Source organism: Ambystoma mexicanum, chromosome 2p (genome assembly GCF_040938575.1).
Source record: "Ambystoma mexicanum isolate Mex_15411 chromosome 2p, UKY_AmexF1_1, whole genome shotgun sequence".
In the NCBI taxonomy this organism is placed as follows: Eukaryota; Metazoa; Chordata; class Amphibia; order Caudata; family Ambystomatidae; genus Ambystoma; species Ambystoma mexicanum.
Genome location: NC_090923.1, coordinates 1123333516 through 1123360596, shown reverse-complemented (window position 1 = coordinate 1123360596; position 27081 = coordinate 1123333516). Strand labels below are relative to the sequence as shown.

The following is a 27081-nucleotide window of genomic DNA, read 5'->3' as shown; positions in this document are numbered from 1 at the left end:
CAAAGTCCATTGGTAAACTCAAAAGACCACACTCTCTCTGGCGATTACCCCTCAGTCATTCCGTTCCCCCTCTTTTGCTGGGGAGGGCGTGTTCATCCTCCTAAATTTCCTTGCTCCTGATTTCTTCCGTCTTTCGCCCGATGGGCCTGGGCCACCCGGTCCACTCCTGGCCTGCCCCAACGGTTCTCGTCGGGGTGTTGGGTCAGTCACATAGTCCTGGATGGCTCCCTTGATATCTTCCTCCGAGATCAGTGTCGTTCGCTGGCATAGGTATTCGAATGTTAGGGAGAAGGGGTAGCCCCATCTATATCGCACTCCCTTCTCTTTCAGCAGCTGTGTGAGGGGGCGGCACATCCTGCGTTTAGCCAGGGTGTATGCCGAAAGGTCCTGGAAAATGGAGATTTGGGAGTTGTTATACTTTGATCTCCTGGACTTTCCTGAAGGCCTCCAACACCTGCGTATTTTCCAGGTAGTAATGGACCCGGACTAGGATCGACCGGGGGCCCCCTGCCCGGACTCCCGCTCTATGCACCCGATCAAATATGAGTTCAGTGGTCATCTCTTCTTCAAAGAGGAGGGCGATTATGTTCCGCACCACTCGGGTCAGCTCTCTCTCCGTCTCCGGAACCCCAAAAATCCTGAGGTTGTTTCTCCGCTCCCTGTTCTCGAAATCATCCATCTGTCTTGACCTCTCCTCCTCTTTTTTCAAGGGCAGCTAGCCTCATGTTTACCTCTACTTCAAGGGTTGCCGATGAAGATTGGTTGGATTCAACCTGAAGGAGTCTGTCCTCAACTTTGTCGACCCGTTGGTCCATTTTTTTCAAACTTTTGGGCAATGTCCGCACGCATATCTCGAATTTCTTGCAAGATGGAAGCAAAGCCCCGCTCCATTGCGGCCGTTGAGGGTGCTGAGGATTCCGGATGGGCCATTACCTTACCGAGGGGCGGTTCTTTTGCGGGGGGGTCCGGGTCTTGGTAATGATATTTTATCAAATTTCTTTGCCAGTCCATCAGGTTGCCCCCCCCCGGGCTCTCTGTCAAAGGTACCTCAGATCCTAGTGGGCCACAAGCACACCTCGCGGGTCCGTTGGTGTCTCTTCGGTGGAGGCGCTCTTCAGGGGATGGAGGCGGGAGGCGGTGGCCACCCCCTAACACTTCAACGTGACTCTGCTGGATCTTCGTAGTTGCCCCCGGGCGGGCACACGCCCCACCAGCCTCAGGCGGGGGCCTCACACCCAGGGTGGCAACTGCAGTGCCTCCGGTGCCCCTTTTTATCCTCTTGAATGGGGGAGGGGTGCTTTTGCCAACACGGGGTGGTGGACTGCTGGTCTTTTCACGATGTTGGGGGGGCCCCTCTTGGCAGGGTACACTCCCCCCCCCCCCCTTCTGCGTGATCCTGCTGGATCTTGGTAGTTGCCCCCGGGCGGGCACGCGCCCGCTCGCCTCAGGCGGGGGCCTCACACCCAGGGCAGCGACTGCAGTGCCTCCGGTGCCCCTTTTTATCCACTGGGGTGGGGGAGGGGTGCTTTTTGCCACCCCGGGGTGGTGGACTGCTGGCCTTGATGTGATGTTGGGGGCCCCTCTTGTCAGGGTACACTTTCCTCCCCCAGGGATAACCCCGCGTGGTGGTGCCGCCGATCGGGCTCCGGCAGGGGGGAGAGGGAATGGGCACCTCTCTTGCAGGCGGGGGGGGGGGACCTCGCCAGGGCGCGCTCCGGGTTGCGTCTCCTTCCCCAGTGGTGGCGTGTTTCTCCCGCGGCCTGTGCTGGCCTCTGCGGGTGGTGAAGGGAGGCTGCCTCGTCAGTCCGCTTCGGCGGGCCCGACCGCCCTCCCTCCGAGTCCCGTACCTGGCGGATTCCTCCGGCGATCCTGCTGTGGCGGGGGGGGGCCTCTCCGGGTGAGCGTCCCCTCCCTCAGTGGCAGCACGCTGTTCCCGCGGCCTGTGCTGCCTTCAGAGGGAGGCGAAGGGAGGCCGTTTCCTCCGCTGGCTCCGACGGGCCTGCTCGCTCCTCCCCGAAATCCACACTGGGTGATCTTGCGGCCTTCTTCGGCGATCCCGCTGCGGCAGCCGCGTCTTAGGTGCTCTGCCTTCCTGAGGTCTTCAGACCCCGTTGTTTCGCTCGGTGGTAGGGGCCCTGGGGGGGTCACAACATGATCCGGCCCACTTGTGCACCGTGGGGGTTTCTCGAGGGGACGGGGGGGGGGGCTCAGACCCCGCTACGACCTGGTCTCGGGAAGAGCTCGCAAATCAGGCAGCCATTGCCTGTGCGCCCCCTGGTGGCCTCACTATGCACTTTAATTGCTGCTAAAGCACTAAGCACTTTATATTGTCAAACGCTGTATTATTGAGCTTGATATGTTTATTATTTTGTATACATATGAGTATTTAAACTCGTATGACTACGCATATAGGTTTGTGCGAGACAAGTGGTGAACACTTGGCATGATCATATTTTTTCATGTATCAGCTAGTAAACTGTATGAATGATGGATTGTCGGTGGGACTCAGTTGAGGAAGTGGCTAGAATAGCGGGAGTAATTAGTGCGGGTCTTGGATTTGGGATGTAGACTAATGGTGGATGCTTTATAACGGCATCTTCTTTAAAAAGACATATTATATTGTGTCACATCCCTTTAGGATTATCATGGCTTTGTAACGCACATTTTCATTTTGAATGTGATGTTTTCTTCTTTTTTTGAACTTATATTTGACAACATAATTTTTTCTACGTCCGCTACTTACCCGTGTTTTTTGCCATTTTCTCCTCAGTCCATGCAACTATAGCATCTGCGCACTTAATGACATATTTTGAATCATACAACATTGGTTTAATGCTTTTATGATTGAGGTGCGTTTTTATTTATATAATACACTGCATGTTGCTATGCATTGCCGTTCTTTTACAGTTATAAGATGGCCGCCATTTGTTCACCACATTGTATTCCCTTGTGAATGGGGACATTGTATGCACTAGTATCATAGAGGTTTTAAAGCATTGATAAGGAGTCCTTCTTCCATGTAATTCCCTACCTACGTGAACAAGCGGTCAGTGTACCGCGAAACGCGTCGTTTTGTTATCCAGGCTTTTCCTTCTGCTGCACCTTTTATAAATAAAGAAAAATTTGTGCTGCCTGGACTAGTTGTCATGCCTTTTGTCTACTGAGACTGGATTCCATGCCTCAGCTGCTCTTGGGAGTGCAACCCGTTGGATTTTGCCTTGTTTCAGGGCATTATTTTCGTTTTGTATATATATATATATATATATATATCAAGTACAAAGTCAACTTTGGCACATTCTTGCTAAGTTCATCCGGGTGATGATGATGATGATCAGTAGTGGTGCTGCACTTAGGAGCGATGGCAGGGTTGCACCCCGGAGTACATTAGTTTGTACTGTCTGTATTTTATGGCATTAGTTCCCATTTCCCCCATATTTTATCTGCCTTACCCAGGCAGCCTCTTGCTTGGTAGACTCGTTGTTCCATTAGGATGATAGCATCTACATCAGATGTCCATTGGTCATAGTGTGGAGTTGTTTCGGAGCCCCACAGTTGTGCAATGTTTCTTTTGGCTATTCCTGTGGCAGTTGAGAGCATCAGCTTTTTGAAGCGTGACATTTCCCCTTCCTCTTCAATTCCCAGGAGGAGGAGTTTGAGGTCAGTTGAAATTGGTCGGCCCAAAACACTTGAGTCTTTCACTACATTTTTCCAAAAGTGTTGTATCTGTGTACATTGCCATAGGATGTGGTAGAAGGTCCCTTCTTCTTGTTTACAGCGTAAACATTTGGGGTCGGTCACTTTGCCCCAGTTGTACAATGCTATGCAGGGGTAGTATATTCTGTGAAGTATTTTCAGTTGGACGAGTCTGATTCTAGCCCAGATTGCAGTGTCTCTGTGGTACATCAGGGTCGAGATCCAATCTTCCGGTGCTATAGGGCCCACGTCTCTTTCCCATTTCAACTTCAAGCTCGATAGCTCAGTCGCTGCAAACGAGGAGATGGCATTATACATGGTGGATGTGACCTTGCTTTTCACACTGTCTTCGACTAGGTTTCTTTCTATTGGTGTGCATTCCGGCATGTCTGACAGCTGGTCCCTTTGTTCCGTGAATGCATGTTGTAGCTGTGCATAGTGGTACCTCTCAGTGGCCGGAAGACCGTATGTGTCTGAGATCTCGGCAAATGGTATGATTCGGTTGTTCACATAAATTTGCTGTATGGTTTGTATGCCGGCTGCTGCCCAGCTAGGCCATTTGGGGAGTTTACTGAGGCTTGCGAGGTGGGCCTTGTTCCAGATGGGCTGGAGTGACTCTATTGGCCCAGCCGATGTGTTTGTGTTTCTTTTCATATTTGGGCTGTGTGCGCTATTATCGAGTATTCCGGAGGGTGGTTCTTTTTGCCGTGGAGACTTTCGATCGGGGACATGTCCTGCCGAGCAGCTATTTCAGCTAGTATATGGGGAAGTTTCGGGTTGCCATGGAGTATGTCATTTACCGTCGCCATTTGGGTCGCCCAGGAGTAGACTTGGATGTTTGGGAGTCCTATTCTCCCTTACCAGACTGAGCGTTGGAGGGTTTGGAGAGCTATCCTCGGGAGTTTCCCTCCCCATAATAGTTTACGTGTTATTCTATCTATTTTACGGAATTCTGCAGTGGGAATGTGGAGAGGGGCATTTTGGAGGATGTACAAGAACCGGGGTAGGGCAAGCATCTTGAAGAGCGCTGCTCTGCCTAATGGTGTTAGCGGTAGTGCCTCCCAGTGGACTACATCTTGCGCAAATTTCTTAACTAGTGGGTGTAGATTTTGGGACACGTAGCTATCTAGTCTATTTGTGATTATGATGCCTAGGTAACGGAACTGTGTGAGTTCTATTTGGTATGGGGAGCCAAGTGGCGGTATGTAGTCTACTCCCTTCACTGGAAAAAGCACAGATTTGGACCAGTTCACCTTGAGGCCACTGAAGACTCCGTATTTTTATTAATATTTCAGTGACTATGGGGCAGGAGACTGTCAGATCGTCTAGGTATACCAGGAGGTCATCAGCGTATGGGGATATTTTGTCCTCCCAAACTGGTTCCACCGAAAACCTGTCCATGTGGCTGACCCCCACAGAATGACTGCTAATGGTTCAACTATCAGTGCGAACAGCATTGCTGAGAGGGGGCATCCTTGCTTGGTGCCCTTTCCCAGCTGGATATTGCACGAGGGCCACCCGTTCACTCTCACCTCAGCCAACGGGTCGTTGTAAAGAAGCTGGACCCATTGTATGAATGGTTCACCGAGCCTCCCAATAAACTGAATCAAAGGCTTTTTCGAAATCGATGGCTAGCAGCGCCAATGACTGTTGTAGAGCGGGAGCTCTCTCCAGTGCTAAATGCAGCCTGCGAATATTCATTCTTGTTGATCTTTGAGGCATAAAACCGCATTGGTCCGGATGGATAAGTGCCGTAATGACCGTTTGGAGTCTGTTTGCTAGTATTTTGGCCAGTATTTTTGCTTCGCTGTTGATTAGTGATATGGGCCTGTAGGAGCTGCACTCGTCTGGGGGTTTGCCTTTTTTGGGGGATCACTATTATTGTGGCTTTGCAGAGGTCTGGCGGGAGTGTTGTACCCTCCATTAGGGAGTGTTCAAACAGGTTGAGGAGGTGGGTGGATATATCTAAATTGCTTAGTTTTTTCCAAATGTCGAGTGGGAAGCAGTTAGGGCCTGGGGTCTTGCATGCTTGAAGTTGGGCGATGGCCATTGAAATTTCCTCCTGTTATTTTGTTATCTAACATGCTGGCTTGCTCCGCGCTAAGTGTTGGGAGCTCGGTGCTATCCCGTATGGAACTGTCTGCTGTGCCACTGGGAGGCGCATAGAGCTCTTCGTAGAAGTCAGCAAAACGTTCTGCTATTTGTGCATCGGAGGAGACTATCTCCGCCTCTCTTGTCCTTATATTCTTTACCTTCTGCTGTCCCTCGTCCCGTCTTTCCAGCCATGCAAGCAGCTTGCCAGCCTTTTCCTCCCTGTTTCGTATAGACATGCTTTCATGGCACTATGTGCTTTTTGGGCGCAATCTAGAGATATGTTATCTGCGCTAGCACTAGGGCTCTGTTTGTCTGTGGGGTGTCACTGTTGATGTGTTCTATTTCTTTGTCCACAACTTCCCTTTCAGCTTCTATGATCAGTTCACAGTGTGCTTTTTTCTTGGCTGATATCTACGAGATGATCTCGCCTCTCAGGACTGGTTTGTATGCTTCCCATAGTATAGTGGGGTCATCCACCGAGCCTGTGTTTAGGTCGAAGTAGTTGGAGGTGGCTGCCTCTATTTTCTCTTGTAGGTCTGGAAACCCTAGATAGTAGGAGTTAAGTCTCCAAGTGGGATGGGGATGCGGCCTCTCCGTCTCCAGTTCAAGTAATAGTGGAGAGTGGTCAGATATCCCTCGTGGGAGGAAGGATGCACTGCAGGCTTTGTGGATATTCTGATTTGGTAGTAAGAAATAGTCTATTCTGGACATAGAGGCATGCGCTCCTAAGTGGAAGGAATATTCACGTTTTTCCCCATGTAGGTCACGCCACGCATCCCGGAGCCCCCGTGCGGACGCAAAGGCGGCTAATTTGGTGACGGTGGCAGGGTTTCTGGTCCTCAAATGCGTGCGATCTGAGGCATTGTCCATTACTTTGTTAAAGTCCCCTCCTATCACACGTGTCTGCTATACTTTATGTCAAGGTGGGGCTAATGTTGGTCAGTAGAGAATTGAGGAGGGCTGGTGGGGAGTACGTTGCCATAATTGCCAGGGTTTGATTCCAAAGCATTGCTTGAATTTGTACATAGTGACCACTCCTGTCTTGTATTATATGTTTAATCTCCAGTGGTAGCCTTTTGTGGATCAGAATTGGGACTCCTCTCGCCCCCATGGAGAATCCCGCGTGTACCGCTGTGCGGTATTTGGATCTCTGGAATAGTTTGCACGTGGTTCCCGCCAGATGCGTTTCTGTTAGGAGGGCTATGTCTGGGGAGTGCCTGTTTGTGTTGCAGTACCAGTCTTCTTTTGATGCTGGATCCCAGCCCATTCACATTCCATGTAAGGAGCGTTAGGCGCTTGTTATGTGGCACCATCTCAGGTGCCATCAGTTGTTTGGCTGTTAGGTTCCCGGATGTGTTCCATAGGTTGTATTTGTGCCGACGTTAACAAAGCATGCTGTATTACGGCAATTGCCACCCTTAGTATGCTCGTAGTGCCATTGTATGCTAAACATTGAATAAAACAATATTCCCAACTCCCCCCCTCCCCACACTTCACCCACAACTGAAGCATCTGTCGGCTCAACTTTAACTTATAAACAGTTAAACATTAGCTCTCATGTGCCTGCTCCGTCTCAGCCGGACTCCACAGACTGGATACAGCTTGGGGCTGGGCAGTATAGCACCTTCGTTTGGTACTATGAGTTCGCTTTGTCGTCTAGGGGGGTGGTTGCTGGTTGGCCGCCAGCCTTGATATGCCTTGTGGTTTGAATTGCAGTGCGGAGCATACGCTCCCTTGCTTTTCACATACAGCGATGTCCTTGTCTTGAGTGGCGTTGCCTCCTGTTATTCGTTTCCTTGTTGCGGGATCTCAATTTGCTGGTGCTGCTGGGGTTCTAGGTCTGGTGGTCGCTCAGGATGTGGTCTGTTGCGTTCTCTTCTCTTCTTCCCCTCGGCGCTCCAGTCACCTTATATGTGTACTTTCTGCCCAGTTCCATGCTTCCTTGGGGTCAGTAAAGTGCACAGTCGTGCCGTTATGAACATTTTTTAGTTGGGCAGGGAAGATTAGTCCATATTTGACTCCCATCGATTGCAGACGTTTTTTGAGTGGGTCAAAGAAATACTAGATAAAGCAAGAAATTACAATCTAGGCAGAGGGATCTTGTTACAGCCGAAAATGAAGAAATGTGAACCACTATTGATTCACACAATTAACTATTCCAGACAAAGTGCACACATCAATAGAATTCTGAAGAAAAATTGGCAAATTACCAGACTAGACCAGCAGCTAGCCAAATTATTCCCCAAAGCACTGATGATTGCCCAGAAAAGGGGTAGAAATCTAAGGGACAAACCGGTCAAAGCTGAAAATAATGTAGAGAAGAAAACAAACTCACCTTGGGAAACCAAAAAATGGCACATTACCCTGCCTCCATTGCAGCCAATGTAACGATGTTCAGAAAGGTGATCATATACGATATCCATGTACAGGACAAAAAATACCACTCAAGAACTTTGCCACATGCGATTCCAAATTTGTGATAGATGGCATAATTTGCTGTGTCGCAAATGTTATGTTGGACAGACCATTTGCAAAATAAGAGGATCACAGAGCATTTAATCAAGCATCAGGAACAGCAACCAGAAATCCCAAGTGGCGAGACATTACACTGAAATGAGACACAACTTCGGTATGTGGGCCTGGAAGTAGTAGGAATTCCAACAGGAGGTGGGAACCCAGGCAAACCTCTAGAGAAAAGAGATGTATTGGATCCATAGATTGGATGCCATGGCCCCGAATGGGCTGAATGAAGAATTTTCTCTTGTACCCTTTTTATGATTACACTGTGTTCTAGTCAAACGAGGTATTTATAGCAAAACTGCAACTGTGCATTACACACCAAGGCACTGTGGGAAGATGAATGACTCTCCACACATGAGAACGTTACTAGACAGAATCAGCGGCAGGACATTTTGCGTCTATAGTGATAATATTTACAACTGTTGTATAATAGATCAGAAACTTCATTCACTGACATACGCGACACTAATAATTGAATCACACAGAACATCATACTTTATCTGTCAACTAAATGTGTTATTGCTGCAATACAGAATGGATACCAACAAAGCATGTCAAGTTAGGAATACAATGTCAGTCGTAGACAACAAGTGGGATCTCGATGTAACGTGTCAGGGTTGCAACTATAGTCGTTTGGATGACCATCGGGTTCACATGCTCTTTTTCTTATCCATTTTCAGTTAAGGTGTCACACAGATGGACATCACACACAATTGATGAGTTACTGGCGAATATTTGGAAGCTGAGGTTGCTTAAACTTGGTTAACAGGCGTGCAAGCTTGCAATCGCACGGTTGTAAATATTTACCAACGTCATGATGTTGGACGTCAGACGGCAATGATGTAGCATAAATAGCAGCCATCTTAGAATCTCCCACGTTAGCCGAGAGTTCCTGATGAGTCCGCATAACAAGGCGGGTATGAAACTTTCCACATTTTGGAATAAATACATAAAATTTGACCTCAATCGTAGACCTAGGGCCTCATTACGAGTCTGGCGGTAACCAGACGGTTTTACCACCTCGGTTACCGCCAGACTCGTATTACCATTCCGCCTCCGTGACTCCCAGAAATACCAGGGCATTACGACCCTGGTGTCCCGGGAATTCCGGAGGCGGAACCATTAAGTCCTATAGGACTCAATGGGAATGGGGAAGTGGAAACACCGGCACCATCTCGTGATGGTGTTTCTACGTCCGCCTGAAGGCGGATGTTAAACCCTGGCGGGAACATCACCTCCCGCCTGCAGGACTCTGGATCGGGCGGTCCGGAATTAACAGTGGCGACGGGTTTACCGCCACTGTTAATTCCGGACCGCCCAAACTGTAATGAGGCCCCTAGACTATTAAGCTATCGGGGGATGGGGGGGAATTGACAATAACTTACCCATTCTTTTTAGATCAGATGTGGTAGATTCAGATGCTAGGTGCAGCTAATCTAGTATGATTACGAGTAGCAGACACCACCTACCAGTTAAGTCTGCCTTCCATCATATGTTTCATACTTATAAACGGTAAAGAGAAAGTAAAAGAAAGACGGCACAGACTCCTCTTCTGTCTCCTCTTCCACAGTAGTTGTCATTGAACCGAAGATATTGTGCCTGCACAGGAATTTGTGACTTATAAAATCGCCATACATGATATTTGGAACTATTTTGGGAGTGACATTGTGATGTTCCACGATAGGCACTTGGTGGACCCACGTGACCCAAAATTGATGGAACAAATATGTGGAAGACTCTCCCAACTTTGCTTTGTACAAAACCATGTAAACTATTATATATATATATGTATATATGTATATATGTATATATGTATATATGTATGTATATATATATATATATATATATATATATATATATATATATATATATAAAATATGGCAGATGCCGCCATTACTGATACCCTCGTATTCTTTATCATTTAGAGATTGAATCTCTAATGACGAAATATTAATGTTGAGAGGAAATTGCTCCTGAGGAAGGGCTTTGCCTGAAACGTGTAGAGCTCACAAATCTTAATTTCTTTGGGTAAATAAAAATTGGTTTTGCACACCACAGAAAGAGTATTTGCCAGAATTATATGAATATAGCAATTGTAATAGCGAAGTAACATAAGAATGAATTTGACAATTCTGTTTTCTATTTATTAGTATAAATATAATTACTACCGGACTTTTTTCAGTTTAGGTGTGCTGGGGACGGGAGTGTCCACCACTTAAGGACGCTTATTTTTTTGCACGTTACTTGAACGGATTGTAGTGCTAAAGCCCTGTTGTTCTCCCCGCACCCATACACCCATCTAAAAAATCTAAATGTCCTTCAAAAAGGATTACTCGCATAGTAGTTGCAATCTGGTGTGCAGGGCATAATTACCCTTATAGCTCAAAAGGCCATACCCAGGATTAACCATACATCTGCACTTCATCTGCAATCTTTGGTGTGTGGCTGTGGGTTATAGACCACACCTTTCATGTAGCGCATGAGAGTAAGGGCAGATTGATCAGGTGATGTTGTGTGAGGAAGTACGCAACACATCACCCCTGCTGGCGCTGTCCTAACCCCCTTTTTTTTTTTTCTCCATCTCCAGGTGAGCAATGACTGGTTAGATTTGCGAGTGCCCGTCTGGGTACGAGACATGCAGTTTTTGCCTGGATCAGAGAAGATAGTGACTTGCACTAGCTACCACCAGGTATGTGTTTTATAGATACATTGTGGAGGAAGGGAGGGAGCAGCATATGCAGTCGGAGAAAAGAGACGTGCAAACACACTAGGTCTGTATCAAGAGATTTGCTACTTCAGTGTCTAGAAAGTAATTTGAAAGTAGTCTCTTAGTTGCTTGAAACTTATCCCCATGACACATGTCTTTTTTTTCTGTGTCATATTGACTGCGATTTGTCGCCCCCCTTCGGCCCCATCATATATGCCAGTACTGTCTGCAGCATGGGAGCCAATGTAAAAAGCAGGGACAAGTTTCCCTGGTCACGTAAAGCAGTGGTGGAGGACCTTCCAGAAAGCTGTATTATGCTTCCTTATGCATGCAGATCTTGGGTATATGTATCTCGTCTACCAGCAGTGATGTGTGCCTTCAGCATATACATCTTTGATCATTTGAGCTTTATTATGCTGGCAATGCTGTGCCCCAAAGATGTGCGTTTAAGGCTTGAGAGTCTTCGCAACAGGCACAGCTGCATTCATAAGACGTGTATCTAGAGTAGTTGTGTTTTCTGTTTTGTCAGTGCTTTATCTCCTATGCATGTGTGACTGGTTCCTGTAGGCCTTTTCTGGTGGTAGTGATGTTTCTCCTCATTATCCGTTTGTGCCCTTGGGGTCCTACCTGCCAATGATACAATGTCCCTATATTGTGTGCGTCTACGCTCTAAAAGGCCGATCTTGTGGCAGTGTTTTGATCCATGTTTCTCGATACAGTCCTGGGATTCTCACTTGCTAGCCCCTTTCTTTCAGGTGCGGCTATATGACCCAAGCTGCCCGAAGCGCCGACCGGTGTTGGAGGCCTCCTTTGATGAGCACCCACTCACTGCTCTGTCCCTTACTCCTGATGCCAGGTGAGTAACTCTAAGAAGCAGCTCCCTACAGGCATTTAGTGCTGCCACTCCTTTGTGGTGATCCCTAGCATATAGGAGTAACCCAAAACCAAGCTGCTATGCACCAAGTGTAGGCTGAGTTGATTGGTAATACTGGGAAGTGTAGTTACCAACCCCCTCCCCACACTACCCAAAGGTTCACAATTCAAGGGCATGTGAGGAAATATAGCAGGTGGAACAATTTAAAGTTGGGACCTCTTTTTCAGCACACACAATCTCATGTTAATTAATACATCAACTTAGTGAGTGCAAGTTAAGTTCAGCCATATCTTGGCACAGCAATAGCCCCTTCCACTAGGCTGGCATAGAGAAGGAAATAAGAGGTTTTCTATTAGGTGCAGTTGCATGTGCTTGAATTGTTTCTGCTGCAATACCGAAAATATTTTGCCTCCATCTCCTGCAATTTGCAGGTATAGGCTAGACAGGATACATGGCTCTTATTCATTGCAAACATTCAGCACTTTATGGATGGTCTACCAAGGACGTTTCTCTCGGTCAGAAGACTACGCCTGTATGGGAACTATATATAGTACTTTCCAGATTCTTGCATCGTCTGTTTGAACCAATGCAAGAAGACAAGTTCCTTTTGGCCACTGCTTTTTTCTATGCGGGTCAGCATATGAATTCTATCCTCTTTCAACAAATATATCCCCCTTAAGGTAGGTTAAGCCCGAACTCTAAATTCATACCCATGGTTGTTAGACAAAATTGTATGCAGTAGCCTGTGGGAGACTGCACCAGCCTTGTCCTCTTGGCAATAGTTAACCCAACCTTTGGTATAAGCATGTACTACACAAGTTGGTAGAGTGACTGAGCAGTCAGCCCTATCTCAAGAGGGGTCAATATGAGCTGTAGGGTTGTAACATAGAGATTCAACATGACAATTATCCAAATAAACTTAAACACTCAAGGTTTCTTGATTAAACAATTATTTATTTAACAGTCAGTTTGAATAAGCCTTCTTTAGAAGGGAGCAATATATGTAACAAATGTTTCTGAAATACACACTCTCGGTTTCAATAAATCAGTAGATATCCATTTGGTATGGCACACACACTTCCTACACCCTGAGGTGACTTAAATAATTAGGACACTGTGGACATTGATATTATCACTGGCACATTTAGAGCAATACCGCGTTTGGTGTCAAAAGGAAAAGTTTAGGGAATAAAACAATGGTTAACAAATATTCTTACACAGGTAAGTACTTTTGAACCCCCCAATGCAAAGTAAATTAACCCCTTCCAAGCTACACAAGTTATAGTATGTGTGACCTTTGTTGAAGGATAGTTAAAGCACAAAGTCGGAGGATAGCAGTGTCTTTCAGGGAGCCAGGGCAGCCAATGTTAATTGAGCAAAGTCTAGGGGAGCTGAAGCACTTCTTGAAGGTAAGTAAAAAGTCTTGCACAATGTTTTAGATGTTTAGAAGTCTTTGTAGAAAATTAAATCACTGTTGGGCCACAAGCTGGGCAATTCAGACCTGCAGCAGGGCTTCACCAGGCAAACCAAAGGTCCAGGAGTTGCAAAAGCCGTCCCCTTCCAGCTCGTCTTCAGGTTCTTTCGTTCCAGTGGTTGACTGTGCTTTCCAGTCCAGGAGACTTGCCTTTTATTCAGTTTTATCCTATTCATTCCAGCCTAGCTGCCACTCACCCAGCAGGATGGCTGTTCTTGCCGGAGAGTCAGCCAGCCAATCACGCCAGAGTCCATTTGGATCTCCTAGGAGACTAAGCACAGGGAGTTACGTGCACCTCCGTCACTTCATGCCCACCCCAGACACTCAGGCGGTCTTCAGTACTTAAGCCCGCCAAAGGCATAGAAAAAAAGGGACCAAACCTGGTTTGGCGCGCAGAGACAAACACCAGAAGGACCTTTACAAAAAGAAATGGCGACCGGGACCTGTTTAAACAAAGGGGCTTAAGGCGCCATCTTGAAAAACATGGCTCCCGTGATTTTTAGCTACCGGTGTTCACGGTCGGGAAAAATCCTGGTAGTTCGTTGTTAAACCACTGCCACCAGCCATTTTGATAGAAAAGGGTAGCATTTGACTACTAGGAGTTTCTAGACAAAGAGGATACTATGTAACACCTCCAGCACTCTGTAGGAAGATAGTGTGTGCTGGGTCTAGGAATTTAAAAAGACTAGTAAAGCCAATTTAACATTGCATTCTCTGGGAAACCGTAGTTTCTGATGCTTGTTAATCTGCTTAGAATCGCATGCTGTGCATATGGTCCGACATCCAGTGGTAACCGCGGAGTATTGCATCTTGTCTTTCGGGGGACCGAAAGGGGACGTCGGCATAGGCGTGTCTGAAACACTATCCCTATCGTGACGTGTGTAGTACCCAAAGTCCCTCAGATTGTTTTTTTCCGCCCAGATAACTGGTTGCCCTATAGCGGAGCTCTTCATGAGACATTGTTTATCTTACCGAAATGTCGGTTTAACCCCCGTTAAGTCACTTCGTCTATCAAGAACATCTTCGAAGAAGACTACAGGGGAACCATCTACGGCTGTGGATTCTGGCACCTAAGATCCAGCGTTCGGACCTCCACGTGGTCGGGCCTTCTGGCAGGCCTACACAGTAGGGAGAGTGGGCTCGGGGTTTGCCATACTGCTATGATGTCTTTCCTCTTTTCCACTTCTTTCCTTTTTGGTCTGGTCATCCTTCCCTCTGTGAAGGGTCAGATATCCGTGGAAAGACGAGCACACTTCGTGTACGCTTGTCTTCCCCCTAGAGCACTAAAGCGGTGTTCGGCGTATAAACTCCTTAACCTAATCCCTTAAGGAGTGCCGGCTGAAGCGGTGGGCCGCGTAGGGTATGTCACGCGTGGAGCCTCCCTCCCCTGCCGCGACACCAGCCGAGAGTGACGGGGGTACATCGGATGATCAAACGTCCAATGCGGACGTTGTAGACCTTGAGGCGGACGATTCTAGAGCCGCCACGCCCGCCCCCGACCCTTCCAGGCTCGACTCCGGTCTTGCTACAGGGACCACACCCGGTGACAGGGGCGTACATTCGCACCACACACAACCCAAGCGCCCTCCTCGACGACATTGTCGAAGAAGGCGCAAGCGCCATCGGATCGATCTGATCCGAAGCCTTCCCCGCATCCGGAGCAGCGCATGACGACTGGGCTTAATAAACATAACAAAGGCACTACTCCCCAAACTACACACGCCGAAGTTTCTGAACAAGAAACTTCGAGTTTCAAGGTTTCCAAGGATTGTGCAGGCACGAAAACTACGAGTAGGCCTCTACCCGGGAAGCCATCATCGGAGGCGTTGTCCCCCAAAGATTCGGTAACTATCAGTAAGAGCATCAACAGTATTGCAACGGCGGTGGGCCTAGTACCGATTTCACCCACAGTTATGGGCCAATCTGCCGAAAGGTTTTCCACGGTTTTGGGAGACGATCCTGAGGACTCTTATGAAGAGAGCCAGGTACCCCTCTCAAGCACCCTGAGGAGATCCTCTGAACGCCTTAGGGCGGAGGACCTGGTTCCTGCTCAGCTGGGCCCATTTGGGTCATCAAAGTGGACCACGGAGCAATTTGAGGGGTATATGGATCGGCCGCAGCAGGCTTTCGGGGCTTCTGATCAACCTCCGCCGAAAAAAGCTTGGGTAGACCGTAACCCTCATACACAAGTTGCTCAACACTTAGATGTTCAATACTATGTTGATTATCAAAAAGATGTCCAGAAGGACACGTATAGAGACATCTATACAGAAGAAGACGAGACGACTTTTCTGGACAATTATGGGGAAGATCAAGGCGCAACGGACAACTGGGAAGACACCCAGCAGGACAATCACAATTCTGATATCGTTTGCCTCGACTCTCCCCCATCCTCACTGGTTCGGCAGGCTCCACCGGTGGATGATCAAATGGCTTTCAACAACACGTTGAAAAAAAGCAGCAGAATTCTTTAAAAATTGCCACGCTTGAGGCATTGCCAGAACAGGATTTCGCGGAAAACATTAATGACAAGCCTCCGGCTAGCCATTCTATCCCTCTCTTGAGCTCTGTAAAGAGACGGCTGGCCCCCTCTTTACTCACACCCGCTCAGATGAGGGCTGTGAACCCAAGGGTCGAAAAACTCTTCCGGCCCTCCCCCACCGACCCGCTTTACATCAAAGGGCATGCAATACCAGACTCGCTGGTGGTGACCAACACTCGTAAAAGAGCAGGGTTCGCCTTGCCACGGGAGTCTCACCCCCGGACAAGGAATCCAAAAGGTTGTATGCCTTAGGCAAACGGGTCACGTCGGCGGCTGCTTATACCGTCCGGATTGCCAATAACACGACGTTACTGGCAAGCTACGTCGACGCCCAATTGAACCTACTCCAGGAAGGCCTTCAGGAGGTTCCGGAACCAACCAGAGCCAAGCTTCTCGCCATTGTCTCGGAAGGCAAACTTGCCAATCAAAATGTTGTAATGAATACCCTGGACTCTGCAGAGACAGCAGGCAGGTCTCTCGCACAGGGTACTCTCCTAAAGAGACTCGCGTGGCTGCGCACGTCGGGTTTCAGACCTGAGACCCAGGCATCCATCATCAACAAACCCATAGAAGATGCCAACCTCTTCGGGAAGGCGGTAGACGATGCATTGGAGACAGCCAAGAAGGAGCATGAGACTATTAAGTCGCTGCACCAGATTTCCCAAAAACCCTCTTCACAGAGGGGCAGCAATTCTCGGCGGTCCTTTCGAGGACAAGCCCGCGCCGCTCAAAATTTCCGCACGGGCAACTTCAACTCAAGTCAACCGGCTGCAAGCCCCACTTACTACCCCCAGAGGGGTCAGAAGCGCGGAAAGAAGAGAGGCAGCGGCTCCAATTCCAGAGGTACATAAACTTTGGGTCAGAAATGACCACCAAGTTCAGTTCCCCTCCCATGTCTCCCCAGTCGGGGGGCGATTAACATCTTTCCTCAAGGCATGGGAGGGGATCACTTCAGACCAGTGGGTATTAAAGACGGTCGTCCACGGTTACTGCGTGGAATTCTCCCGACCCCCACAGTTCAGACCGCCAAAACATCGACGCCTTTCACCGGAACATCTGCAGATCCTGGACCAAGAGGTGGAGGCGCTGCTGGGAAAGGACGCCATAGAAGCCGTCCCGATTCTTCAGGTAAACAAGGGTATTTATTCAATATACTTCCTTGTACCCAAAAAGGATCTCACCATGCATGCTGTTCTAGACCTGCGCCCAGCAAACAAGTTCATAAAGCCCCTGAAGTTTTGCATGGTAACACTTCAAGAGGTGATCCCATTGCTAAAACAAGGGGACTTCATGACAACATTGGATATGAAAGATCCATACTTTCATATTTCAATGCTGCCAGCGCACAGAAAATTCCGAAGGTTCGTGATTCAGGACAAACACTACCAGTTCAAGGTACTCCCCTTCGGCATAGCCTCGGCGCCACGGGTGTTTACCAAGGTCCTGGCAGTGGCAGCGGCACACCTGCGCAGACTTTCAGTTCCAGTTTACCTTTACCTCGACCATTGGCTCATCACGGGGGACTCGTTCGTTTGTTCGAACACCCAAAAGACAGCAGACCTACTGTTCAGCCTGGGATTTTCTATCAACGAAAAGAAATCCAGCTTAGTCCCCAGCAAAGTAAAACAGTTCCTCGGGGCTCTAATCCGCACGGAAGACGGTCTAGTCTTCCCTTCCACCGAGAGGGTTCAGAACTTACTCTCTCAAGTTCCTCAGTATGTAGCCAGTCGTGAGGTGACGGTACGCAAAGCTATACGTTTGCTAGGGATGATGGCGTCATGCATATACTTGGTCCCCCACGCGCGGCTGCACATGCGTCCCATGCAGGAGTGGCTCAACAGCCAGTGGTGTCAGGCCAGCGGACAATGGGAAGATCTGTTAGTTGTCTCACCAGCCCTCGTTCTCTCTCTGCAGTGGTGGTCGAGGGAGAACCTCTTGAAGGGGAAAACCTTCACCACTCCTGCAGTGGAAGCCACTCTCACGACAGACGCATCTCTCACAAGGTGGGGGGCTCACCTGCTTCAACAGACAGCGCACGGAGTGTGGTCCCCTCAGGTAGCGTCCAACCATATAAACCTACTATAGCTACTAGCAGTGTTCAAAGCATTGAAAGCCTTTCAGGAGCACCTGCAAGGGAAGACAGTGCTGGTCCTAACCGACAGCACAACAGCAATGTATTATCTGAACAAGCAGGGGGCACTCACTCTCCAGGGCTATCCAAGATGTCCCAAAACATCTGGATATGGGCTCTCAAACACAAGATGTTCCTGATAGCCCAACATGTTCCAGGGGAACTCAAATCTTCTGGCAGACGTACTCAGCAGAGATTTTCCTCTGCCAGAAGAATACGAATGGCGTCTGCACGAAGACATTGCATCCAACGTCTTCGCAGAATGGGGGTTTCCAGAGATCAACCTGTTCGCTACTCAGGGGAACGCCCAATGCCCAGATTACGCCTCCAGGTACCCCCAGAACCGATCCAAGGGGAACAGTCTCTGGATAACTTGGTCGGGAAATTTGTTTACGATGCACCAGGAACCAGTCACCATGATTCTGGTGGCTCCCATGTGGGCCCGCCAACCCTGGTTCGCGCAGCTGATGGAAATGTCCCTCTCCCCACCAGTCAAGCTGCCCGTACAACATGTTGTCTCGGGACAGGGGGGAAACTCTGCACCCATGCCCACAAACTCTGAATTTAGCAGCCTGGCTCCTGAAGTCCTAGAGTTTGGACATCTGCAACTCCCTCAAAGATGCATGGACATACTGAGGGAGGCAAGAAATTGCTATGCCAGCAAATGGAAACGTTTTGTCATTTGGTGCAGTTCCAAAGGCGTCAATCCCACCGATTGCTCGCCTTCACACATTGTGTTATATCTATCCCATCTATTGGACTCTGGGTTAGTCTTCAATTCCTTAAAGGTTCACCTAGCGGCATTGTCAGCCTACACCACGTCACAGCAGAAGGTGTCGTGGTGGAAAATACCTGTGATTAAAGCCTTTATGGAAGGGGTTAAAGAATGTATCCCCATATAACTCACCCAGCCCCTGGGTGGGATCTAAATGTGGTTTTAACTAGGCTCATGGGACCCCTGTTTGAGCCTATGCATAAAGCTAGTCTGAAAGACCTGACTTACAAGACAGCCTTTCTAGTAGCTATCACTTCTATCAGAAGAGTTAGCGAACTACAGGCCCTCATGGTCTTGGACCCCTTTGTTACAGTCCACAAAGATAAAGTAGTTCTGCGCACTCATCCCAGATTTGCGCCGAAAATTTATTTTGAAGTTCCATGTGAACCAGTCAATCGAACTACCCATGTTCTTCCAGAGACCTACTAACATGGCCGAAAGAAGCCTTCACACACTAGATGTGCGCAGGGCAGTCATGTTCTACATGGATAGAACTAAACCACTGAGGAAGACTAAACAATTATTTGTTTCAGTGGCAGCTGGTAGAGAAGGGGACCCTGTCTCTAAATCAGCAATATCAAGGTGGATTGGCAAATGCATCACACTATGTTTCTCTCTTGCAAAGAGAGAACTGCCCTTCAAGCCTAGAGCACATTCTACTCGAGGCACTGGGGCATCCATAGCATTCATTGCAAATGTTCCCCTAGAGTCCATTTGCAAAGCGGCAACCTGGAGTTCTGTACATACCTTTACAAAACACTATTGCCTAGACACTCATTCTAGGTCTGATTCTCAGGTGGGACAAGCAGTAATAAGACATCTTTTTTCTACTGTTCCTTCTCACAACCCACCACCAACTCCGGGTACTGCTCGCTAGTCTATGCACAGCATGCGATTCTAAGCAGATTAACAAGCACCAAAAGATATGCATTACTTACCGTAAAAGCATTTCTGATGATTGTATCTGCTTAGAATCACATGGGCCCTCCCTGCCCCCCCGCTCGGGGTGGAAGGAACAGACTTCTTACTACTTTCTCTCTTCATGTACTCACTCACTATAGCCTTGGGTTCCCTCATGGCAGAAAAAATACAATCGGAGGGACCTCGGCGCGTGAGGGATTTTGGGTACTACACACGTCACGATAGGGATAGTGTTTCAGACACGCCTATGCCGACGTCCCCTTTCGGTCCCCCGAAAGACCAGATGCAATATTCCGCGGTTACCACTGGCTGTCGGACCATATGGACAGCATGTGAATCTAAGCAGATGCAATCATCAGAAATGCTTTTACGGTAAGTAATGCATGTCTTATCCCAGAGATGGTATTTAAACCGTTAGGAAGTCTAAAAAGACATCCCTGTGTCACTGCACTGAGGGTGCTGTGTAACACACATGAAAAGATGCCTATGGAGTTATCTTACAACTCAATAATCAAAAGGACACAAGTAATGCATACATCAAAGCACATGAAAGAGTGGGAAAAAAGGCTCACACTTTCCAGGTAAAAAAAATCAAGTCCTCAAAATCCAGCAAAGTTGCTGGGTTCTCTAATGTGAAGGGAATTGACACATGTTTGAGAATTCTCGCTAACACCCCTGCTGGACATAAGCAGGGCTGCTACGTGGAGGTCCACGCACACCTTCACAAGATTCTACTGCGTCGACAGGGATTCCAGAGAGGAATCCAGGGTTGGCCAAGCAGTGCTACGCAACCTGTTCGCTTGAAGGTGAGCCTGAACCGGAGGTAAGAGTAATTGCTTCTGTTGAGCCTTGCCATCTCCTTTGGTTGTGTAATGTTCTACTGCTATGTATTCTCGATTCATGAGCATGTGAATCCATGCCAGACCCATGCTGAAGAAGGAACAAGTTACTTACCTGTAACTATTGTTCTGATGTTTGTTAATCTGCTTAGAATCACATGCTGTGCGTAGTCCGACATCCAGTGGTCACTGCGGAGTATTGCATTTTGTTTTTCGTAGTCGAAAAGGGGACGTCAACAAGGCGTGTCTGTCACACTATCCCTATAGTAACGTGCAGTGTACCCATAATCACTCACGCGTCAAGGTCCCTCAGATTGATTTTTTTTCCGCCCAGATATTGGTCGCCGTTACGCGGAGCTCCTCGAAAGACATTGCAAATATTCACTCCACCATTTGGTCATTATTTAAATATTCACTCGACCGTTGGTCATTATTTAACTTTACCTTATGTTAGGTTCCTTCTTCGACAAAGCTGTTCTCCGCCGACAAGATCTTTGACGGCTGTGCCTTCGACGGAGGAGATCCTTTGGCGTCGCCGAACACGTGGCCTGGCCTCGCCGGCCTCAAACAGTAGGGAGAGTGGGGTCATGGGACATTTCTTGATTCTCTTTAAGAATGCCTTTCTCTTTCCCCACCTTTTTCCTTCGGGGTTGTTTATCACGTCTGATCGTTTCCTCAGCTATGGAGAGGACAACATTTAGGTTTTGCCCGCGCTGCAAGGGCAAATTCACCTGGAAAGACCAGCACAAACGGTGCAACCGTTGCTTGCCCCTTGACCACAAAGAAGACGGTTGTGCGGCCTGTAAGCTTCTTAAGCCGAAGACTTTAAAGGACCGCAGGGTCAAGAGGTGGGCAGCCTACGCCATGTCTAGGTCCGATTCCTCACCCGCCGCCGCCGAAAGTGACAAGGAAAGTGATAACCCGACCTCCGCTTTGGAGGTTGTACACCCCTCTAGGGAGCGGTCACGCTCCTCGTCTGTCCCTGGCCCTGACGAGCTCGACTCACTCCCTGCTTATGGGGATGAACACCCCGGTGACACTGACGCACACAAGCACTCGCATAAGCACACGACCCACAGCTCTTCCTTGTCGAAGAAAGCATTAGCGCCAACGGAGACGCAGGTCCTACCGGCGGCCTCCACAGACCGTAAGGGTACAAAGCCCCCCTCGCAGACGCGACCAGCGACTGGGCTACCCCCAGATAAGGGCGCTATCACCAAACCGCCAGACGACGTGCCCCGTCAGCGAGCGCCCGTCGGCGTAGAGAACGCGACACCTGTAATGTCGACACCAGAGGTACCCTCGACAGACCATTTAGTCGTTGAGAGCCTGGCACGTATTGTTTCCACTGATAGCCAGAGACGGACAGCGAAAGAGACGGCGAATACCGCTCGCAAGGCCAGGGAAACGCCGAAAGTGGCGGAAGGAAGGCAGGAATTGCCCCCTCCGTCGAAAGGGACTCCTAGCCTACTAGAAGGCTTCTCAGAAGGCGATGTGAGTTTATCCTCGACGTTATGGGATAGGCCAAAGCGTTTACAGGCCGAAAGCCTTCCCCGCCCCCCCCACCACACCACCACCCCCTCCCCCCCCCCCCCCACCGCCCCCCGGACCCTCAAGCCGCTCTGGGTTACCTCAAGGGACCTTAGAGAGACTCCAGCTTCGTATGGACAAAATGGAGAGTTTTATGTGTACTCAATACCTACCCACACCCAAAAGACCAAGAGAGGGGCCTCAGGAGGATCCTAGGGCTAAATACCCTAGGCTGTTTAACCCCCTCCTCCCCCCAGGAGGATTTGGAGTTATATGACCTACTGAAGAGGACTCCCACTTTCATGAAGAGGAGTTCTTAACTAATGAACAGGAACAAAACCTAGACCAGGAAGGTTTCGCGGATAACCCAGACATGGGTGGTGGGGGCTTTGAAGAAGACCCAGAAGAAGGTGCTTCACAGCCCTGGCAGTCCCCATCAGCGTCTACAGACACTGACGCCCTAAATCTGTCCTCCCCCCCCCCCCCAAAGACTCACCAATCAGGAATACGTCACTTATAGACGATCAACTTACCTTTAATGCACTACTACGCAAAGCAGCAACGCATTTCGAAATCGAGACTGGGAAAAGTTCTCCTGACATAGACTTTGTGGAAAAGATCATCAAGGAGAAGCCCCCTGTCAGTCAAACCATTCCCCTCCTTGCCTCAGTAAAGAGACAAATCATTCCTTTGCTATCTACACCTGCATTGGTCAGAGGGGTCAACCCAAGGATAGAAAAATGTAGTCCCTCTCCATCGGACCCGTTATACATCAGGGGCCACTCTGTACCGGACTCCTTAGTAGTAACAAATACAAGAAAGAGGGTAGGGGTCCCGCTATAAACCAGCGAGGCACCACCAGATAAGGAAGGTAAAAAGCTGTATGCCCTAGGTAAAAAAAGGATTACAGCCTCGGCAGCCTTTTCTACCAGGATTGCCAACAACTCCTTACTGGCAAGTTATGCAGATGCCCAATGGAACAAACTACGCAAAGACATCGAGGAGGTACCTGAACCCCTAAGAACTCGGCTTCTAGCCACGGTTACTGAGGGAACCTTAGTCAACCAGAGCATCATTAAGAATACTCTGGATGCTGCAGAAACGGCTGGCCGCTCCCTAGTCCAAGGAATCCTCCTCAAACGTCATGTCTGGCTACGTAATTCAGGGTTTAAACCCGAAACACAAGCATCTCTCATTAACAAACCAATAGAGGATGCCAACCTCTTTTGGAAGGCGGTGGATGATGCACTAGAGACTGCAAAAAAGGATGTTGACACCATTAAGACCCTAGATCAAATTTCAAGGCCTCCCAACAAGCGAGGTTATGGAAACAGATGCTTTTTTCGAGGCCAACGCCAGCAACAACATCAACAGCAGCAATACTCTGCAGGCAACTGGTCCTCGAATCAAGGAACCAGTGGACAATACACCCAGAGAGGACAGCGTTGTGGCAAGGTAAGAGGTCGTGGTCCCACCCCTAGAGGTTCCCACGCCACCAACACTAAATGACCCGAAGATTCGGGTCCCCTCCCATACATCGCCGGTCGGGCCGGTTAACATCCTTTCTTCCAGCATGGAAGGGAATAACATCAGACCACTGGGTACTCTCAACCATAGCTCGCGGCTACTGTATAGAATTCAACCTCTCCCCGACGTACAGACCCCCAAGGGGACGACACCTGTCACCAGAGCAGCTCGCCATCCTTCTTCAAGAAGTGGACCAGCTACTAGAAAAAGGAGCTATAGAGGTCGTGCCTCTATCACAGGTAACGGAAGGTATTTATTCAGTGTACTTCCTTGTACCCAAAAAGGACTTAACCATGCGCCTTGTACTAGATCTGCGCCCAGCGAACAAATTTGTAAAACCTCAAAAATTTCGTATGGTGACATTACAGGAAGTAATCCCCCTGTTATTTCAAGGGGATTACATGACAACACTGGACATGAAAGATGCATACTTTCATATTTTAATGTTGCCAGCGCACAGAAAATACCTGGTGTTCATGATAGAGGGCAAACACTACCAGTTCAGAGTGCTACCCTTCGGCATAGCGTCAGCGCCGAGGGTATTCACGAAAGTACTGGCAGTGGCCCACCTGCGCAGGTTGTCCATCCCAGTATACCCTTAACTCGACGATTGGCTCATAACAGGGGATTCCTACAAGACCTGCTTCTCAAATACCCAAAAGACTGTAGACCTTTTGTTCCAACTGGGCTTCTCCATCAACGAGAAGAAGTCCAGCCTAGAGCCCACCCAGATCAAACAGTTCCTAGGGGCTCTAATTCGAACAAAGGACGGCCTCGTCTTCTCGTACCAACTAGAGGGTCCAAAATATGCTGTTTCAGATCCCTCAATATGTGGCCGGTCGAGAGACGACGGCGCGCAAAGCAGTGCGCTTGCTGGGAATGATGGCGTCCTGTATATATTTGGTACCTCACGCGCGACTGCGCATGCGTCCTATGCAAGAGTGGCTCAACAGCCAGTGGTGTCAGGCCAGCGGACAATGGGACGATCTAGTGGTGGTCTTGCAAGCTTTGGTTCTCTCGCTACGGTGGTGGTCGAAGGAAAACCTTGTAATAGGGAAACCATTCGCCACCCCCGCAGTGGAGGCCACTCTAACCACAGACGCATCCCTCACAGGATGGGGGGCTCACCTATCCCATCAGACTGCACACAGAGTTTGGACTCCGAGCGTAGCGTCCAAACACATAAACTTGCTGGAACTGTTAGCGGTCTTCAAAGCACTGAAGGCTTTTCAGGCTCACCTGCAAGGGAAAGCAGTGATGGTCCTCACAGACAGCACCACAGCCATGTACTATCTGAACAAGCAAGGGGGCACTCACTCTCCAGGACTGTCCAAGCTGTCCCAGAACATCTGGAAGTGGGCTCTCAAACACATGTTCCTGTTGTCACAACATGTACCAGGGGAACTCAATCTGCTAGCAGACGAACTCAGCAGAGACTTCCCTCTGCCCGCAGAGTACGAATGGCGGTTACAAGAAGACATAGTCTTCGATGTCTTCACACAATGGTGATTCCCAGAAATAGATCTGTTTGTAACTCTGGAGAACTCCCAATGCCAAGATTACTCCTCCAGGTACCCCCAGAACCAGTCCATGGGAAACGGTCTATCATAGATACCATGGTCAGGGAAATTTGTTTACGCTTTTCCCCCCCGACTCCCCTTCTCAACAAGATAGTGCACAAGATGCACCAGGAACCAGTCACCATGATACTAATGGGCCTGGCAACCTTGGTTCGCTCACCTGATGGAGATGTCTCTGTCTCCACCGGTGAAACTACTCTGCCCGTACAACATGCTGTCACAGAACAAGGACAAGACACTACACCCATGCCCACAGACCATGAACATAGCAGCATGTCTCCTGAGATCATAGAATTTGGTAATTTACAACTCCTGCAGAGATGCATCGACATTTTCAAAGAAGCTAGAAAGCCTAACACTCGTCACTGTTACTCTAGCAAGTGGAAGAGATTCGTCATATGGTGTAGGAATAAGAGCATCAACCCGGTTGACTGCTCTCCCACACAAATTGTACTCTACCTGACTCACCTACTAGACTCAGGATTAGTGTTTGATTCTATTAAGGTTCATTTAGCTGCACTTTCCGCATACACCACTTCTCAACTTAGTGTCATGGTGGAAAGTCCCAGTTATTAAAGCCTTCATGGAAGGCGTTAAAAGAATACACCCTCCCATAGCTAACCCGGCTGCCGGATGGGACCTAAATGTGGTATTAACCAGGCTCATGGGCTCGCCCTTTAAACCCATGCACAAAGCAACGCTTAAGGACCTCACCCTTAAAACTGCTTTTCTAATAGCCATCACCTCCATCAGGAAAGTAAGTGAACTACAAGCGCTATCTATTCTAGACCCCTTTGTAACAGTTCACAAAGATAAGGTGGTTCTATGCACACACCCTAGGTTTGCACCTAAATTAATTTCTAAGTTCCATGTGAACCAATCTAGAGAACTACTAATGGTCTTTCAAAACCCTTCAAACTTGGGAGAAAAAAGCCTGTATACACTGGATGTGCGCAGGGCTGTCATGTTTTATATGGAAAGAACTAGACCACTGAGAAAGACTAATCAGTTCTTTGTCTCGGTGGCAGCAGGAAGAGAAGGAGATGCAGTTTCAAAATCCACTATATCTAGATGGATCGTACAATGCATCACTCTGTTACATTCTTGCTAAGAGAGAACTACCCTTCAAGCCAAGAGCACACTCTACTCGAGGCACTGGGGCTTCCATAGCATTCTTTGCAAATGTCCCTCTTGCCTCCTTTTGCAAGGCGGCAACCTGGAGTTCTGTACACACCTTTACAAAACACTACTGTCTAGATGCCCACTCTAGGTCTGATTCACAGGTGGGACAAGCAGTATTAAGACTTTTCTCTACTGTTCCTTCTCACAGCATGTGATTCTAAGCAGATTAACAAACATCAGAAGACAATGCATTACTTACGGTGAAAGCATTTCTGATGGTTGTATCTGCTTAGATTCACATGTGCCCCCCCCCTTCCTCCCCGCTCGGATGGAAGGAACATAGACATTCTTTAGCTCTCTTTTCTGTACTCACTTACGTCTATAAGGCTCCCTCAGGGCAGAAAAAATACAAACAGAGGGACCTCGACGCGTGAGGGATTGTGGGTACACTGCACGTCACAATAGGGATAGTGTTACAGACACACCTTGTCGACGTCCCCTTTTCGACTACGAAAAACAAAATGCAATACTCCGCAGTGACCATTGGATGTCGGACTATGCACAGCATGTGAATCTAAGCAGATACAACCATCAGAAATGCTTTTACGGTAAGTAATGCATGGTCTTTTCCAGCATGGGTCTTGCATGGATTCACATGCAAACCCTCCCGCCATCCCCTCCGCTGCTCTTCTTGGTCATACTGGCACTTTACGTGCTTACCAAACCTGAAGATGGCTGCCAGAGGAGGGGCT

General features: G+C 48.6%; 1 protein-coding gene across 1 annotated transcript in view; it reads left to right on the top strand.

Moving 5' to 3' along the window:
* The window catches only part of WDR74 (WD repeat domain 74), a 383453-nt gene that overhangs the window by 244157 nt on the left and 112215 nt on the right, over positions 1 to 27081 (top strand). The window contains exons 6-7 of the mRNA XM_069645163.1: positions 10895 to 10996; positions 11770 to 11870. Of these exons, the coding sequence (XP_069501264.1) occupies positions 10895 to 10996; positions 11770 to 11870 (203 nt within the window). The remainder of the gene's footprint in view (positions 1 to 10894; positions 10997 to 11769; positions 11871 to 27081) is intronic.